The 18,642-nt window shown below is 33.2% G+C and overlaps 1 protein-coding gene across 1 annotated transcript; it reads right to left on the bottom strand.

The window, feature by feature from the left end:
- Positions 1 to 2,584: 2,584 nt before the first annotated feature.
- LOC114729254 (uncharacterized) lies at positions 2,585 to 3,300 on the bottom strand. Its single transcript, XM_028916244.1, has one exon. It carries the CDS (start codon positions 3,242 to 3,244, stop codon positions 2,819 to 2,821), a length of 426 nt encoding a protein of 141 aa, XP_028772077.1. The 5' UTR covers positions 3,245 to 3,300; the 3' UTR covers positions 2,585 to 2,818.
- Between the last annotated feature and the right edge of the window lie 15,342 nt (positions 3,301 to 18,642).

Genomic DNA, 18,642 nt, shown 5'->3' with positions numbered 1-18,642 from the left:
TTTAAGCTGCAGTAAATATGTAAGCGACGAAACACCAATCTGGGGAAAATCAAAACTCCTTTTCTGTTTTTTCTAAGTAATGATATTGATTATGATGATTTTATTAGGTAAAAGACAACCCTTAAGATGACTTTAAAAGTATGTATCGTTACATTACAAAAAAGGCATGGACCTTTTGTGATCAGGACCATACTGCAGAGGTTTTGAAGGTAAATAACTTGTTATGCTTAAACAACTCAATTTGCTTGTTCTTCACCTTTTATGTTGTTTCCTTTTAATTTTATATGCTTCGGTCAGTTTTAGTGTTGTCTTCTTTTGTCAGTGCTACCACAAGAGGCTGTGGGTGAAACTATGAAAGCAGAAAGGCTTTATGATTCCATTAATCTTCTTTTGTCACTTCAGGCAAGTCTTTCACATTACAATTATATATGTTTTTTTTTCCCCCTTTTGTGCATTGATTCACTATATAAACTTTAAAATTCATATATTTACAAAGTAAAAATGGTGGATTTGCAGCACGGAAACCAGTCAAAGGTCAAGATTGGTTAGAAGTAAGAATCGTGTCATTTGAATTTGAACTTATGTGAACAAAATAAAATACTCCCTCTAGTGGCCTAAATGTTAAGTTTGGTTGAGGGATTTATTTTGTTCCGAAATCTAAAACTTCAATCGATTTCGTCTAATAAATTCATAACTCCTTGCAAATAATTAACTGAACTATTTTTGTTAATATTTGTTAATTAGTTATCCATTTAACTCCTACCATTAGGATTGGAGGGAGTAATGTAGTTGGCATGGTTAGTCTGTTTTCGGGATCAGGTGCTAAATCCTACAGACATCATGGCGGAACATGAATATGTAGAGTGCACTGGATCAACAATTTAAGCTTTGGTTTTATCAACACTATTAACCTCAAATACTTATATTTCTTGTGAATCACCGAATTTGAGTTATAAATCGCCAAATTTTTGTGATAAATATCCAAATTTTATTTGCTCACTTATACCTAAACATTTACATTTTACATTATAAATTCCCTTGTGTTTCTCATAAATCGCCAAATTTTTATTGTAAATTACAAAATTTTACTTATAAATCGTCGAATTTTACCTGTTCATTTATACTTGGACATTTATATTTGTTTTGTATATATATATATATATATATATCTATATATATTTCTTTGCATTATATGACTAACTAGCTGGATTCATTAGCTTGGGGTTTTTTTTTTTTTTTTCTGTGGCAAAGAATCATAAGTTCAAACCTTCATTGGCCACCTTATTTTCAAAAAGAAATCCTCTGGCCGCTGGAAGTAGAATGTCCAACCACCAAAGGTCAGATATCTAGCCATCGGTGGTGCTCAGGTGGCCAGTGTTGGAGGTCAACAATTCAAGCATTAGTTTTATCAACATTCCATTAACCCCAAATGCTCATGTTTCTCGTTAATCACCAAATCTAAGTTATAAATTGTCAAATTTTTATTGTAAATCTTCAAATTTTCCTTGCTTATTCACACATAGATATTTGCATTTAAGATTGTAAATTTCTTTATGTTTCTTGTAAATCACTAAATTCTTTTCAGTCTACAAATTTGATGAACGGTGTCGATTAGGGGAAAAGGACCGTAAAGGAAGTAGAGAGGTTCTGCTAACTCCACCTCTCATTTCCAACATATCAAACAGAGCTTAGTATTAAAATATGTCAGCATTTTGTCCTTAGTTGGGATAGTCGGATTGCGTTGAAAACTTCCTCGAGCTACATAACATGAGAGGATTAATAAAATCTCATAAACTTTAGAATACCCCACTGGCTTTTTGTTTTTTTTGGGCCAAAACTCCACTGGCGTTTCACATGCCTAAAAAAAAACTGATAAGCTAACGTTAGACACACATCGTTGATGAATGAGGATAAAAGAATATCCTTTTTGTCGACACCATTCAACAATGGAAGTAACTGAAAATATTATCCAAATAATAAAAATTTTGCACAGACCCATTACAAAGACCCTTATGGCTGTTGCTTTGAAAGATCATCTTACCAATTTATGATGTAAAATGAAACCAACTAGAACAAGAAGAATAATTTATTCGCACTCTGCTATCCAGATTAGCTCATCAGGATTATATTAGGCAAACCAGACCATTTCTAAATTCACTCAAAAACTCGTAAACATTGGAACATTTAATTTTGTTACTTCATTCCATTCTATACACACACATTCATATTATCAACACGAGCAGTTATTTCGAACCCTAAACGGTGAGTCCAAGTAACATGATGTTTGGGGGCGCATTGCCTCCCCAGATTCACATTTTGAATAAGATGCTTTTGCTTTTTGCTTTGATTTGAAATGCAATGGGGGTAAAAAAAACACAGCTTAAATCGACGAAACCAATTTAAGTATTAGACAACCAGAAAAAAATTACAAAACAGGGGGGGAAATTCATTTGAAACATTATCCTGTGTTTGAGTCATACGTGATAAATGAAATCAAAACTTATCCAAAGCCCTGAATTCGTATGCTCTCTTCGACAGAAAAAATTAAATTCATTTTTTCACAACGAAATTTAACTTTTTTTCTGGAAAAAATATATCATAAACCAGATTAATCCATAAACTCTATTTTAATCTCTGAATTCTAACCCCTAACATCTTGAGTTTTGAGGATGAAGTACAATTTTCATACTAGTTTCTACTTAAGAATAATGGAATCTGGAATTAGAACCTGACAAAGAAAACAGAGGCTGAGAAGGTGGGGGAGCTACCTTTGTTCATTATTGATGAATATGTTAAACATGTCTGGCAGGATGGAGAATCAAGAAGAAGAAGAATCGGTAACAGAGGCAACAGATTTCCAGATTTGACTAAGACTTCCAAGAATTTGAGGCATTACAGCTCCGATTCCATTAATAGCGGCGCCGGAAGCGATTCCGATGGCGAAGGTTTCGGGATATCCAGGCTTGGAGTCGAGCTTAAGGTCGAGGATGGTGAGGCGGCTGTTGAGAGCATCAATCTTTCGGGAAGAATCGGCCAATAGTCTGTCCTTTTTGCCGCGGCCGGAGGATATGACTCCGAACAACGCCCTCTGAAGATCGTCGATGACCTTCGCGGCGGCGGCGTTGGAGTCGAGGCCTTGCGATTCGTAGTGAGCTATCAGCTCTTGTGGCGTCGGCGGCTTCTTCTTTGAAGGTGCTTTACGTTTCGATGAGGTAACATTTTTGGTTTTCTGCGGCTCCCCCATTTTCGTCTCTGGCTTCGCTAAACCCTTATCGGAGTAGGAACTGTTGAACTGAACTGAAAACCGTGATAATATTCGTCACTTGGCCCTATTTATCAGATTGGATTTTTTTCTGATTGGATATTAAATTATTAATCCCTTATCTGCGGAATTATAATTTATAAGATTCTGGTTTAATTATAATAAAATTAAATTAAATGTCTTTGAATTTGGTGGTGACGGAGATGGTATCAATCAACATAAACTATCATCAATCATCAACAATCATCAATTATATTCTTAAAAACTTATAATATGTTATACCTTTAAAAATAAATAGGGTATAATATTATAGGATTCAAATATATTTAATTAATGAGATTTAAATAGTATCTTGATTGGGATTTGAATATGTTAAATTAAATGATATTTCAATTGGAGCCTCAAATAAAGAAATTAATAATTAATTTTGAATTTAAATAATATCTTAATTGGGATTTAAATATATTAAATTAAATAGGGAGTATTATAATTAAATGATATATTAATTGGAGGTTTAAATAGGAAAATAATTTTTATCTATTTTTCCTAAATTCTGTTTCTCTAATTTAAATCTCATTTGAATAAATAAAAGATCATACTCGTATAAGAAGTGCATCTTGAGTCACCTTAAATAATACAATTGATTAGAATTTTAAATCTAATCAAATATGTTAATCCATGGATCGTGAGGGAAAATATCTAGTTATATATATATTGACACATAAATTAGTAGAACAATCATAATAATCATAATCATAATTTTTATTGTTTTGAAAATGATATGATTTTTATATAATCATCTTAGGTCAAATTTAAACATTATCAGCACAATTGACAAATTATACTACCTGTATTTAATATAAGAGCCAATTTGATCTTTAGTTTGGTCATAAATATAAAAACCCAATTCACTTTGTCTCTCATATTTATTTATTTTTTTCTAATATAGTTTTGTAGTAGTTACACATACTAAATATTTAATCTAATAATACTTAATTAGTAAGAATATATTATGTAAAACAAAACCTATTTATTATGAACAGGCTAAAGTATACATTTGGTCCCTTAACTTTGTACAGAGTTTTAATTTAGTCTCTTAACTTTAGAAAGCATATATTTTGTCCTTTAATCCTAAAATCATTAAGCTTCAATAATGATTTTTTGTAACAATTATGGATTTTTTAAAAATTAAACTGAATATATTAGTATTTGAGAATGTTTTAGGGAAAATGACAATAAAATACCACTTGAATTCCAAAAAGACAAATAAGGCACCTGAATAAGCAAAATGACAAATAGGGCACTGGGTACCAATCTGGAATTCATATTTTCGGCCAAAAGACCAAAATGCCCTGATGAAATGCGGGAAGACCGACGCTGAAAGTGAGAGAAAGGAGAGAGGAAGACCGACGCAGTGAGAGAAAGGAGAGGGGAAGACCGACGCTGATGAAATGCGGGAAGAAGGAAAGAAGAATGTTGGAAATGCTATTATCTTACTTCTTCGCATCACCATTCTGTAGAGATTGTTGATTTTGGTTGTGGGAAAGAGGATTTGTAGTGAGAGAAGGAGTGAACCGAAACGGAAAGATGAAGCGGAAATCAGAAAACTGGCAAGCAATTACGTAACGTAACTGCTGTCATATGCCTGCTAGTTTTTGATAAATCCCATTACGTGAATGGTAAATTTCACTATACATGTAGTTAATTATGAGTTTTACAAAATACATATTGTGATTTACAACTTTTGTAGTGAAAGTAACTACTTTGTTAATGGGTTTTGCAACCTGTTTTCAGGAGATAAACAACTTATTTGTAAAAACTAATAAAATTTCACGTTAAATTTGACAAAACGTATAGTGGGATTTACAACTTCCGTAGTAAAAATGACCACTTATTCAATGGGTTTTGTAACTTGTTTTCAGGGGATGGGCAGCTTGTTTCTAAAAACTAATAAACTTTCCTACTAAATTTGACAAAACACATAGTGAAATTTACAACTTTCGTAGTGAAAATTACCACTTCTTAAATGAGTTTTGCAACCTCTTTTCAAGGGATTGACAACTTGTTTCTAAAAACCAATAAAATTCCATGCTGAATTTTACAAAACACATAGTGAGATTTATAACTTTCGTAGTGAAAATTATCACTTCTTAAATGAGTTTTGCAACCTCTTTTCAAGGGATTGGCAACTTGTTTCTAAAAACCAATAAAATTCTATGCTGAATTTTACAAAACATAGAGTGATATTTACAACTTTTGTAGTGAAAATTACCACTCCTTAAATGAGTTTTGCAACCTCTTTTCAAAGGATTGGCAACTTGTTTCTAAAAACCAATAAAATTCCATGCTGAATTTTACAAAACACACAGTGATATTTACAACTTTTGTAGTGAAAATTACCACTTCTTAAATGAGTTTTGCAACCTCTTTTCAGGGGATGAGCAACTTGTTTCTAAAAATCAATAAAATTTGACGCTGAATTTTACAAAACACACAGTGATATTTACAACTTTTATAGTGAAAATGACCACTTCTTAAATGGCTTTTGCAACCAGTTAATTCAACGTGACTACAAAAGTTGTCACTTTTATTAGTTTTTACAAACAAGTTGTTTATCTCCTGAAAACAGGTTGCAAAACCCATTAATAAAGTAGTCACTTTCACTACAAAAGTTGTAAATCACAATATGTATTTTGTAAAATTCATAATTAACTACATGTATAGTGAAATTTACCATTCACGTAATGGGATTTACCAAAAACCAGCAGGCATATGACAGCAGTTACGTTACGTAATTGCTTGCCAGTTTTTTGATTTCCGCTTCATCTTTTCGCTTCGATTCACTCTCTCTCTCACTACAAATCCTCTTTCCCACAACCAAAATCAACAATCTCTACAGAATGGTGATGTGAAGGAGTAAGATAATAGCATTTCCAACATTCTTCTTTCCTTCTTCCCGCATTTCATCAGCGTCGGTCTTCCTCTCTCCTTTCTCTCACTGCGTCGGTCTTCCTCTCTCCTTTCTCTCACTTTCAGCGTCGGTCTTCCTGCATTTCATCAGGACATTTTGGTCTTTTGGCCGAAAATATGAATTCCAGATTGGTACCCAGTGCCCTATTTGTCATTTTGCTTATTCAGGTGCCTTATTTGTCTTTTTGGAATTCAAGTGGTATTTTATTGTCATTTTCCCAATGTTTTATCAACATTTAAGATCTTAATGTCATCATTTTTTTAAAAAACAATTAGGGTTAAAAAACTAAAAATATACTTTTTGAAGTTAAGGGATCAAATTGAAACCTTTTACAAAGTCAAAGAACTAAATATATACTTTAACTTTATAAATAACTAATTTAACTAATTTTTTTAATTTAATCACGTTAACTAACTGACTGTTATATTAACAATAGGAAGTAGCATTTCTTTTGTTTTTGGGCAAAGTGCAAGACTCAAGCCCAATTCATTCAACAAAATCTAGTCAGATTTAGGCAAGAGACGCCCATTACATTTCCCTGCAGAAGCTCTAACAAACCATCGGGCGGATGAGAAAGCAACTGGAAACCAACGAAAGCTCCAATTAGCCAACCTGTCAGCACAAAAATTCCCGGGAAAATTTTGATTTGAGGACCGCAGTTAAGAATTTATTTCAAATAACCCCCAAAACATTCTGAAATATTACTGCAGGACCAAAAGACCAAATTAAAATTAAAATTAAGAGTAAGATTACAATAATACTCATCATTTTTATTTTTTAAAAAATAAATATTAATGATTGCCGGAATTCCTGCTATTGGAGGTTAGAGGTCTAGCCACTAGCTCTCAGGTAGTTGCCGTCGGAGGTTGGAGTTCTGGTGGCCACTATTATAGCACACCAAAAGTGATATAATCACCAAGTCAAACAAATCATTTAGTCATATAATGCAAATAAAAATATATATAACAAAACAAATGTAAGTATCCAAGTGTAAGTGAACGAATAAAATTTGACAATTTATAAGTGAAATTCAACAATTTATAACAAAAATTTAGCAATTTACAAATAACATAATGGAATTTACAACCCCAAATACAAGTATTTAAGTGTAAATGAACAAGTGAAATTTGAAGATTTACAACAAAAATTCATGAATTTACAACCCAAATTTGACGATTCACAAGAAATAAAAAGGAATTCACAGCCCAAAATGTAAATGTTTGAGTGTGAATGAACAAGTGAAATTCAGCTATCTACAAACTAAATTTAGCGATTCATAAGAAACATAAACATTACAAAGCCAATAAGAGAATTCACAACTTCAAATACAAGTATTCATGTTTCTTATGAATCGTTGAATTTGGGTTGTAAATATCTTAATTATTGTTGTAAATTGCCAAATTTTACTTGTTCATTCATTCTCAAACATTTACATTTTAGGTTGTGAATTCCCTTTCATTTCTTGTGAATCGCCAAATTTGGGTTGTAAAATTCATGAACTTTTATTGTAAATTTTCAAATTTTACTTGCTCGTTTACACTTACACACTTGCATTTGGAATTGTGAATTTCATTATATTATTTGTAAATTACCAAATTTTTGTTGTAAATTGTTAAATTTCACATGTAAATTATCGAATTTCACTTGTTCACTTACGTTTGCTTTGTTATATATATTTTTATTTGCATTACATGATTAAATGGTTTGCTTGACTTGGTAGTCACATCATTTTTAGTGTGCTAATGGATCATGAATTTAAACCTTTCTTTAGCCACTTTATTTTTAAAAAAAAAAAAATCTTCTAGCCACTGAAGCTCCAACCTCCGGCGGCAACCACCTGAGCGTTGGTGGCCAAAACTCTAGCGACCACTAATATTTATTTTTTAAAAAAATAAAAATGATGGGTATTATTATAATCTTATTTTTAATTTTAATTTCAGCTTGATCTTTTGGTCTTGCAGTGACATTTCAGAATGTTTTAGGGGCTGTTTGAAATAAATTCTTCACTGCGGCCTTAATCGAAATTTTCCCAAACCCCTCCCGCCCCCAAATGAGTATGTTGGACTCTTATATGTACAGTATTATCTATCAATCTATCTATATGCATGGTTAAAGTGTTTATTCTTTACACTCCTGCCCTGTACAATTTTTTATTTTAAAACTTACGTTCAAGGATTCAACCCCCTAGATCTAGGCATATATAAGTGATAGCTGGTGGTAATATGTCATTAAATTAACTTAAAAAAAGAATATTTGAATTGTAAAACCATTGTTTTTATTTAAGTTAATACAATTTTTGGACTCTAAAATTTGTTCTCATTTTGGTTTTGGTCGCTTAAGTTTTAAATTATATGTTTTGGTTTCTCAAATCTTTTTTTTTACAATTTAAAATATTGGTCCCTATAATTCAATAAAAACTTGGACTATTTTTCCTCTTGAGAGACTAAAATCTATGCTTTGAAGTTTGAGATATCAAAATTAAAATGAGAACAAACTTGAGAAATCAAAAATTATATTAACTCTTTTTATTTTTAATATTTTTCTTATCTTCTCTTTTTGGGATACCAATAACGTACTTCTCCTCCTCTTTTTTGTCTGTAACAACGATATTCGAATCCCGTTTTTTATGGGTCCTAATTTCAAGCCCACTACTTTATTTGTTTATTTAAAAAAATTGGATATACAATGGGCTTTATGGCCTTTACATGATCCAATAAAATAAAAAAGAGTGAGGCGACATCGTGCAGGGGCCGTTCACAAATCACAAGTGAAGAAAATTTTAAAAAATGACAAAAAAATACTTATTAAATTTTAAAAGGGTTAATATAATTTTTGATTCCTCAAATTTACTTACATTTTGGTTTTTTCCCCTCAAATTTCAAATCATAAATTTTGGTCCGTTGAGAGGCAAAATGATCTAGGTATTTGTTAAGTTATAAGGACCAATTTTTTAAATGAAAAGAAACTTGAGGGATTAAAACTTATAGTTTGAAACTTAATGGACCAAAATCAAAATGAAGACAAACCTAAGGGACAAAAAATTGTATTAAGTTGAATAAAAATATATAGGTGATTTTGACATGTCAAAATAATTACAAGAATAGTTGGCATTACCTGTTTATTACTACCTTCGGTATTTAATATAAGAGGTCATTTGACTTTTAATTTAGTCTTAAGTATAAGACTCCAATATACTTTGTCTCTCATATCTATCTATTTTTTCTCAAGATAGTCCCTTTTTTTTTTTTTAATATACTAGAAAGCAAAACAAAACTTAAAAGCCAAAACTATCAGTCGCCTGTGTCTGATTGCATGATGCTACCACTAGTTTCAGGTTGCAGGAGATGCAAACCAATGCCAAGTGCTAGTGCATTCTTCGCCAAAGCATCTGCCATCACATTCTCATCCCACGGAATATAACAGTATTGCACTCTCTAGCCCCGTTTCAGTGTTTCTTTAATCTCCATGATTAGTCGATGATTTTCATGCAGATCGGACAGCTCATTTTGGATGCTAGATAGGGCCTCTTGTGAATCGCTTCAGAGTGTGATCTTTCTAAAGCCATTATCCCATGCTCTTTTCAACCCCATTAGACAACCCCATAACTCAGCTGTGAGTTCATCTCCAGAAGGAAGCTTTAGTTGAAACCCTTCAACTATTTAGCCACACCTGTCTCTAATAACACTTCCGCAAGCTGCAATCTGGTTAGGCCTAGAGAAAGCCCCATCAACTTCGATGGTACTCTCATTATCATTCGGTGGAGGAGGTTCCACATTACCAAGACTTCTATTTCCCTGAATATTCGCGTCGGTAAACTTCTTTTGAACATTCATCATACTGCCTAGAATTGCAGTAGCTCAAGTATGTGTACTGTTCACACTAGGTGCCGCCTTCGTGTGTACCCATTCGTTCCGGTCTCACCGAAGAAGCCAACACATAATAGCAAAGAGCCCCTTCTAGTAACAATCCTGCTGGCTTACTTTGCGTGACATATTAAGGTGAACCTACTCAATTATATTACTGTCGAAAAAACTGTTATGGAACAACAGCTTAATGAGCGACGCCCACATCGTCTTTATTTCTTCACAAGCCCTAAGAGCGTGAAGAGCATCTTCACAGGACTGTTTACATCTGTCACACAAACCGGTAGAGTGAAGAGTCATGCAGTGCTTCCTTTGATTTGTAATGAGACGCTCATGCATCAACGTCCACATGAAGGACTTGCATCATTGTGGGATCTTAAGCTTCCACAGTTCCATCCATCACACCCCATTGCTAATCGGGCCTTGTTGTAAAAAGCGGCAAGCTGAGCAAACAGAAAATAATCCACTCTTCTACTATTTCCATCTTGCTTGTACCTCGCCGTTACTATCATGGACTTGGTCAATGCCATCGTTCACTTCCTTCCAGTTCCGTTTAATGCCATTCCATGCATTAGAACCTGGTCTGTTTGGGCTAATTTTTGGTATCAAGTCATTGCCACATCTGTATTTCACACAAATGACCCGAGCCCATATGGAATACCAGTCATTCACAAGCCCCCAACCAAGTTTCATCATAAAAGCACTGTTCCGTAGTTTCATATGCCTTAAACCAAGGCCACCAAATTTCTTCTCACTACACACTTTCTCCTACGCAACAAGATGCATCGTCCTTTTCTCATCTAAAGAAACCCATAGGAAATTACAGGCTCTTTTCTTAATAGTGTCGCACATGTGAGGAGGGATGTTAGCTGTTTGCATGGAGTAGGTCGGCAATGCAGAGATGACAGACTTGACAAGAGTACCATGACACACAAATGATATACAAGAAGTGTTCCAAGTGCTCAACCTATTCCGAACCTTATCAAGCACAAACTGGTAGGTCTTTGAGGTAACTCTATCATGATGAAGCGGGGCTCTCTGGTACTTCCCTAGACTGGCAGTGCTGGCGAAACCCAAAGCCTCACTCATCTGGGTACTCCTTGCATGAGTGATATTAGTAGAGCAAAAAACCCTTGCTTTGCTGCTACTCACTCTCTGTCCTGAGGCTTTACAAAATTTATCTAGGCATTTTTTGATGACTTCCACTTGATCCGTGTTAGCTTCTGCAAAAAGTAACAAATCATCAGCAAAAAAAATGGGAGATCGGAGGGCCATCCTTACCTAATCTTATCGGTTTCCAGCATTTGTTGTCTATTTCTTTTTGGATGAGGTGGGCTAGTTTCTCCATACATATTACAAATAGGTAAGGGGATATTGGATCTCCCTGTCGTAAACCCCGCGTAGGAGGAATTCTTCTGCCTTACTCCCTTCCCAAAGAATTTGCACAGACAGGGAAGAGATACAAGCCCGAATAATATCTTTAAGAGAGGGCAGAAAATTGAGCTCGGTAAGGCACTCCATAACAAAATCCCACCGAACATGATCATAAGCCTTTTCAAAATCAATTTTGAAAGCCATGAAGTCCTCTTCTCAAGATGGTCCTTATAATAATGATAATTTTAGTCAATACACTTGATTAGCAAGTATATTTTAGGAAAAACAACATCTATTTATTACAAAAACAACATAAAGAATTTACTTAAATTAGTCAACTAACTCTTATATTAAGGACCGGCAGTAGTATTTTGCAATTCAAAGGGTATTTTTTTGTCATTTTCTCAACAATTTTTGTCCACTTTATGACTTTGATTTGGGGATTACACGTGTTGAAATGTTTATGAAAAATTAGTTGGATTATTCATGTATATTTCACATTAGTTAAATAGCTACCAACTTGTGTAGAAAAGCAAAAGGGTAAATTTATCTTGTTAATGACCCAAATCATTAACAAGATATCATTGCTTACATTTTTAAATGCATCCCTACAAAAAAATTTACCAAAACTCTAATCACTCCTATTCAAATAAAAATGTTTTAATCGATTTTGAGTGTATGTTGAAGAATCCTTGTTAAGAGAGCTTTTCTAACCTATGTTAAAAAAAAATTCTGCATTATTGATATAAGTACAAATTATTAAGATGACTATACACGAAAATTCATATTAAATAGGCATAGAATTATAATTCATGAAGAAGTTAAGTATTGGTCGAGTTGAAAGAGATTTAACTTATCTGAAATAAAACAAATCTCTCGCTAGGAAGAACTTTACCATAGTTTTGGCAAGAAAACTATAGTTTTGTATAAGGGAGGGGAAACAATATTTAAGAATAACTTTTTTCATAAAATCTATTTTATTAAAAAAAAATTTACATAAAAATTATTCTATTTAAAATCTGTTATTTTAACTCACTCTTCCCCAGAAATCAATCTAAACTCATATTAGTTACTTTAACAATCGATATAAAAAGTCAATAGCCTTACTCCTGTTTACGTAACTGCCCCCAGTCGGATTTTCTACATCACTCCCATACCACCACTGCCAATAATTAAGGTTATATTAGAAGTAACAAGGGGTTAGAGTTAAATCCAATCATGATTAATTAGGTTAATGATATGGCTAATTAGGAAAAAAATTGAACTCTTGATTATTATCATAATTTAATTTTAGAAGTGCGTGTTGGATCCAACACATTCTATAATTATTCAAGTTTCATTAATTGAGTCAACCTGGCAGGTTTGTGTGACAAAGGAAAGTTTTTCCCAACAAGAGTACACCACCCCGATGCATTAATCAACCCATATCCACTTTGCAGCAAGGTTATCAAACTCACGAGTCTAAGTAAACTCGTGAGGGGAATGTAAACTCAGAATCGTAAACTCATAAGAGTTTACCTTTTATTAAAAGATAACTATTAAAATATAGCTAAATAATTCAAATGCAAAAAACATATAACAATTTAGTCTAACTATACTTTTAAATCTAAATTATTGAAATTAAATCCATTAGTATTCATAGTTCATCATACCCAACATAGAAATATATATGAAATTATATTAATGTGAAGTCACTAAATAAAATCAAATTCAAAAACAATAATTATAAATTCAAGAAAGATCATCAAATGTTGGATTGCCATCATCTTCATTGTTTTCAGATTCTTCGCCTTCACCATTGTAATCTCCATTTGCCTGCCCCATATCATCATTATCAGTATCATTATAATTTTCCCTAATGTTATCAACATTCAAATCAGCATTCAGGTCAACATCAAATATTGGATTAATAATGTTCTCATTAATCTCATGATGTTGAGGAACCTCATCATCTTCTTCCTCCACACCCTTTTCGTCTATTCTTCCTTCAGTAATCCATTCATCATCAAAATAAATATCATCAAAGTCATAATTGGAAGCTCTATTATTTTGCTTCCTTGTTAGATTCAAATTGCACATGACAAATACCAAGTCATTCATCTTCTTTTGATACAGTCGGTTTCTTCTTTTGGTATGAATCTAAACAAAATAGAAAAATACTTACTATTATACTAACCTTGAAGCAAAATTATGTTGAAAATTTTACCAAAAAAAGCTATATCTCTTACCATCTCAAAAGCACTCCAATTACGTTCACAACCAGAAGAGCTGCAACATAAGCTAAGAATGCGAATTGCAATTCTTTTAAGTTTTGGGCATTCATCTCCATAAGAATCCCACCATTCTGCTGGAGTCAATTTTTTTCTTAATGCTTGTGCAGTTTCACGCCCGAACATGCCTTTTTTTTATGATTAAAGTCAGCCAATTGATACTCAATTTTGTTAAGCTCATCTTTATCCTCTACCATTCTTGAGAAGCAATGATATAATCCTTGTTTGATCATATAATCTGGTTTAAAATCAGTGTCATAATGGAAATAAGGATTAAGATAGTATGCTGCTGCATGCAAAGGCCTATGTAGTTGAGCTTCCCACCTCTCATCAATTATATTCCATATAAGCTCATAACTATGACAATCAATAAATAGAAAGAGTCATTGAACAAAAACTACAGAAGTAATCAAGATATAAAAAAAATTACATTAATAAAACAATTTAATTTAATAATTACTTCTTTTTAACATTATTAAAATTTTGTTTGATCTTTTCCTTTGCACTTTCCATTGCCTCATATATGAATCCCATAGCTGGCTTCTCTTCTGGATCCACTAAGTGAAGAACTTTTTTTTTTTTTTGGTTATACACCGCCCGGTAATCCGGCGCCTATTGGCAACCGACTAATCCGAACTCGAGGGGTAGGAGTGCCGCGGTTTTCCAGCGGTGGTTGTCCCCTCTCCCAATAAGAGCACTTCCCGGGATTCGAACACGCGTTCTCATCCATACGGGGGGCGAGCCCACTTACCAGCTCGACCAATTGCTTGTTGGTACTAAGCGAAGAACTTTAACAAGAGGAGCAGTAGCTTTCAGACATGTTACAATATTTTTCCACAAATTATTGTCAATAGCACTTCCTACCACTTCTTTTCCATTTTGAGTGGATAAAATATTTGCTATTCTTCCACTCTTGAGAATTAAACAAATTTATTAGTCGTACACTATGCTCATTAAGACATGACAAAGTCAAATATGCAGTGGCAAATCTAGTTGCAGTAGGCCTGACTAAGTCCCTTCCATTTGTGTATTTTCTCAAAAGGTTGATGAGCATCGATCTTGTATAAATATATGTAGTGATTCTTCTACCCCTGCTAATGGTTTCTTTGTGCAACATAATATTTTTTTTCCAAAATTCTCCAACATTAAGTCAATACAATGGGCTGCACATGGAGTCCAATACAAATGTTTCCTTTTTTCCATCAACTTTTGCCCAGCTGCTTTATAATTTGCAGCATTGTCGATTACTATTTGAACCACATTGTGCTCTCCTACTTTATCCACAATTTCATCAAGCATCTCAAATACTTTGTCAGCAGTCTTAGAAATTTCAGAAGTATCTAATGAATACAAAAATACTGTCCCTTTAGAACTATTTACTAAAAAATTACAAATTGAGCGCCTTTTTTATCAGCCCACCCATCAGACATTATGGAACAACCTGTTGTTGTCCATTCACTCTTAAAGTGATCAAGCATGATCTGTGTTTTTCACTTCGAGATTTAAGTATTTCTCCCTAATCTTATGATAAGAAGAAGGCTTAAATCCTTGACCAAATTTTCCTATGACTTCACACATCTTTATAAACTCAGGATTTTTTATACAATTAAAAGGAATGACACTTATATAAAAAAACCGAGCTACTTGTTAACAAACTTCTTCCCTCAAGTCTTTCTTAAACATCTGATTAATGGTTGATTAGGAGTTGCTTGCCCCTTTGCTATTATTTTTTGAATTTATCAAGAAATTCATGAGTACTTTTTCTGACTTTTGAGATTCAACTTGTGTTTTAGTGCCTTGATCTTCTTCTTCACCAACACCAACCCATTGTCTTTTCTTTTTAGACGAGGCACATTTGGCTTTACAAATATATTGTAGTATTGTAGTTTTTACTTCTTCAGGAACATTAACACAGGCTTCAACATCTATTTTAGTGCATGCTAGATGATGTTTGAATCTATAAATACCTCTATTGACAATTTTTCCACAATAGTCATACTTTACTTTTTTGCTATTCCCATCAACATCCATTCCATGTTTCCATCCTATGTTAGATCTATTACTCGGATAGTTTTTTCTTGCAGCAATAACTTTTTTCCCGGTATTTTCTCTTGCGCTTGAAGACATCTTCAGTTTAATATATTACCTACTTCATAATTAGTCAAAATAAATTATAAGATTAAAAAATAAACTAGAGATCAGATAATCATCAAATTAACAATAAAGCAAAATTTTTTTATATAAAATAAATAGCTAGTAAAGTGGATCCAAATTTGTTTGTTTGATATGAGCTTATTTTTGTTAAATGTTAAATGAAACAATTGGAAAGAATGATAAAATATTAGTAGAATGAATGATAAAGTAGCATTAAAAATTAACTCATTTGACTCCTAATTTTAACAAAGACTACTTTGTTTTTTAAAACGCATATACCATACATGAAAAAAATCGTGAAAAGCTGGGGAAAAAAAAGTCCAAAATACTGACCCAATTTCGAAGTCAATACAGTTTCTTGCTTTGCTTCACGGTTTCCCACACTGGGACGCTCCTATTCAAAAGGAGATCAAGTTGCTTCAGACTTTCAGCCTCACCAAACAAGCAAACGCAAGCTTTCACACAAAAAGCTATTAAATAATAATAAAAAGCATATGTCAGGGTAGTCAACAAGTACCAGACGCAGGCTGTGTTTTCCTTCTATTACATATTATAATATATATTATTTTAACAGACAAGTACCATGTCCAGCGGTGTTTTCTTTCTATTATATTATTTTAATAGACGCAAGCGTACATGATAGCATAATAGCTACAAGCCTACACAATACACACATGACACATCTATTATATTTCAAAACTCACTTTTCATGGGCCCTGTTCACTCCTCTGCATCTCGTGCCTCTTTCTTCCTCCTCCCGCCTCGTCTCACTTTGAAACCAGATACCAGTAGTAGCAAGCAGAGGCACAAAGGTATGAGGGAAGAAAGAAAGGTGAGAACTTGGGAAAGAAAGATAGTGGCGGCAGCGGCACAGGATTATAGGCTTAAAATAGCGCAAGTTATATGAGTATTTTTTTTTTTTAACATAAGATAATTGTTTAGCTTGTATTTTACTGTTTTAGTTTTTTATTAACTAGATCTACTTGACTCTCTTAACTCGGTCTTAAAACAATGAGTTTAACGGGGTTAACTGAGTCAAAATCGAGTTTGATCGAGTTTATGTAAGTAATGAGTTTGCAAATGAGTTAACTCGATTTTCTTAGCTAAAAATGTGAACTCAATGAACTCAGCGAGTTGACTCGCGAGTTTGACAACACTGCTCTGCAGAGTTCCTAGTTTACTTTAGCACATGGTTTTTGTAAGAGTAGCTAGTACTTATATCATAAGAGAGCAAAATTTGAATTCTCTCTCTTGTCATTCGAGTTAGCCTCAAATATTCACACTTTTTAATACATTTGATTGTATAAGTTTGGATAAATATAACATTAAAAAATAGTTGAGTTGATTATTTGTAACAAATATATATTAGTTTTTCTAAACTATAGGACTTAATTATATACATTAGAATTACTATTTGGTGAGAACCCTTAAATATATATACAATTAATAGGAATACTTTTACAAAAAAATTAATTTGAAAAACAGAATAGATTGAGGTATCATATTTAGAACTAAATTAATCCAACCCCTCAATCAGCTCTAACATATTAAGGACTGGAAGGTAGTACTATTTAAGTGCTTTTCACTTTGACAATACACGCACACGTGCATCCACTCGTACATGTGCACATGCGCACGCAAGTACACATGCACATGCATCAGAGAAGAAGAGCAACAAAATTATCTTCACATATCAGTCACAAGTTACACAAAATTAAAGGAGAAAGTGACGTGCAAATTCCTATATAATCTATTTAGGCTTCAATCTATCTCCTTCAATTCAGCAATCTTCACCTATTTAAATTTCATAGAGTTTGACGCCTTATAGCATAACAGGGGCTGGAAGATTAAGTTTTGGAAACATAAAAAACATAACCTAACAACATATACAACACTACAATCACTGATTTTTCTCTTGGCTTGCAGGTGAAAATGAGGAGGGAGAAGGTGTGATGGCAGAATATGAGGGTGAGGGGTGAGGAAAGCACTTGACAAACCTATGTTTTATATACATTTTCTTATCTCTTTGGTGGGCTTTTGTCTTTATTATTGGTCCTTAATTGCATTATTTGAATATAATTCATATTAGAGTGCTTTACCTTGAATTAGTGTATCATAGGGGCAAAATTGTCATAATTGTGATTAATTGATCTTTAAGGAAAATTAATGCTACCTTATTTATGAATTTTGATTGCAGGTTTTTATGAGAATTAAAAGCAAAAAATAAAAAGGGAAAAAAATAAAAAAAGAAAATAATAATAATTAAAAAAAGGACTACAGGTAGTAAAACGGTGCATTTTACTACCTGCTCTAAATTCATAATCATCGTCATCTTCAGAGGGGCGGACGAGAACGAAAGAGCATAGAGGAGTCGAGAGAGAGAGAGACTAGAGGGCGATGATGAGAAGGACTAGAGCTTGACTGAAACTACACCTCCAACCCTCCATTTTCTTTACTCCTATCAATCCAAAGTACCATCTTCCATCTCCATTCAAATCTATCATCACCATCGACTTCATCTTCTTCTTCTCTTTGGTCTAGAGGTAGAGCGATTAGAGATAGAGCAGCGATGTTGTGAACCTTAAATCAGACTGCCATATCCTATTCTCTATTGAATCTTTATCTTTCATCAGTCTAGTCCCTTCTAGCATCATCATTGTTCTCTCCCACCTTCGTTCAAGTCCACCATTGTCACCGTGTTCAACACTTCTCTGATTTTCCCATCGACTCCTTCACTGTTCTTCATGG

Source organism: Neltuma alba, unplaced genomic scaffold (genome assembly GCF_004799145.2).
Source record: "Neltuma alba isolate B1F8T4 unplaced genomic scaffold, ASM479914v2 tig00012617_pilon, whole genome shotgun sequence".
NCBI classification, from domain to species: Eukaryota; Viridiplantae; Streptophyta; class Magnoliopsida; order Fabales; family Fabaceae; genus Neltuma; species Neltuma alba.
The sequence above is the reverse complement of the archived record's forward strand: the minus strand, read 5'-3'. Positions and strand labels throughout refer to the sequence as shown.

Excerpts from the sequence above, each read along its gene's own strand:
- LOC114729254 (XM_028916244.1), bottom strand. The coding sequence starts at position 3,244 with ATGGGGGAGCCGCAGAAAACCAAAAATGTTACCTCATCGAAACGTAAA.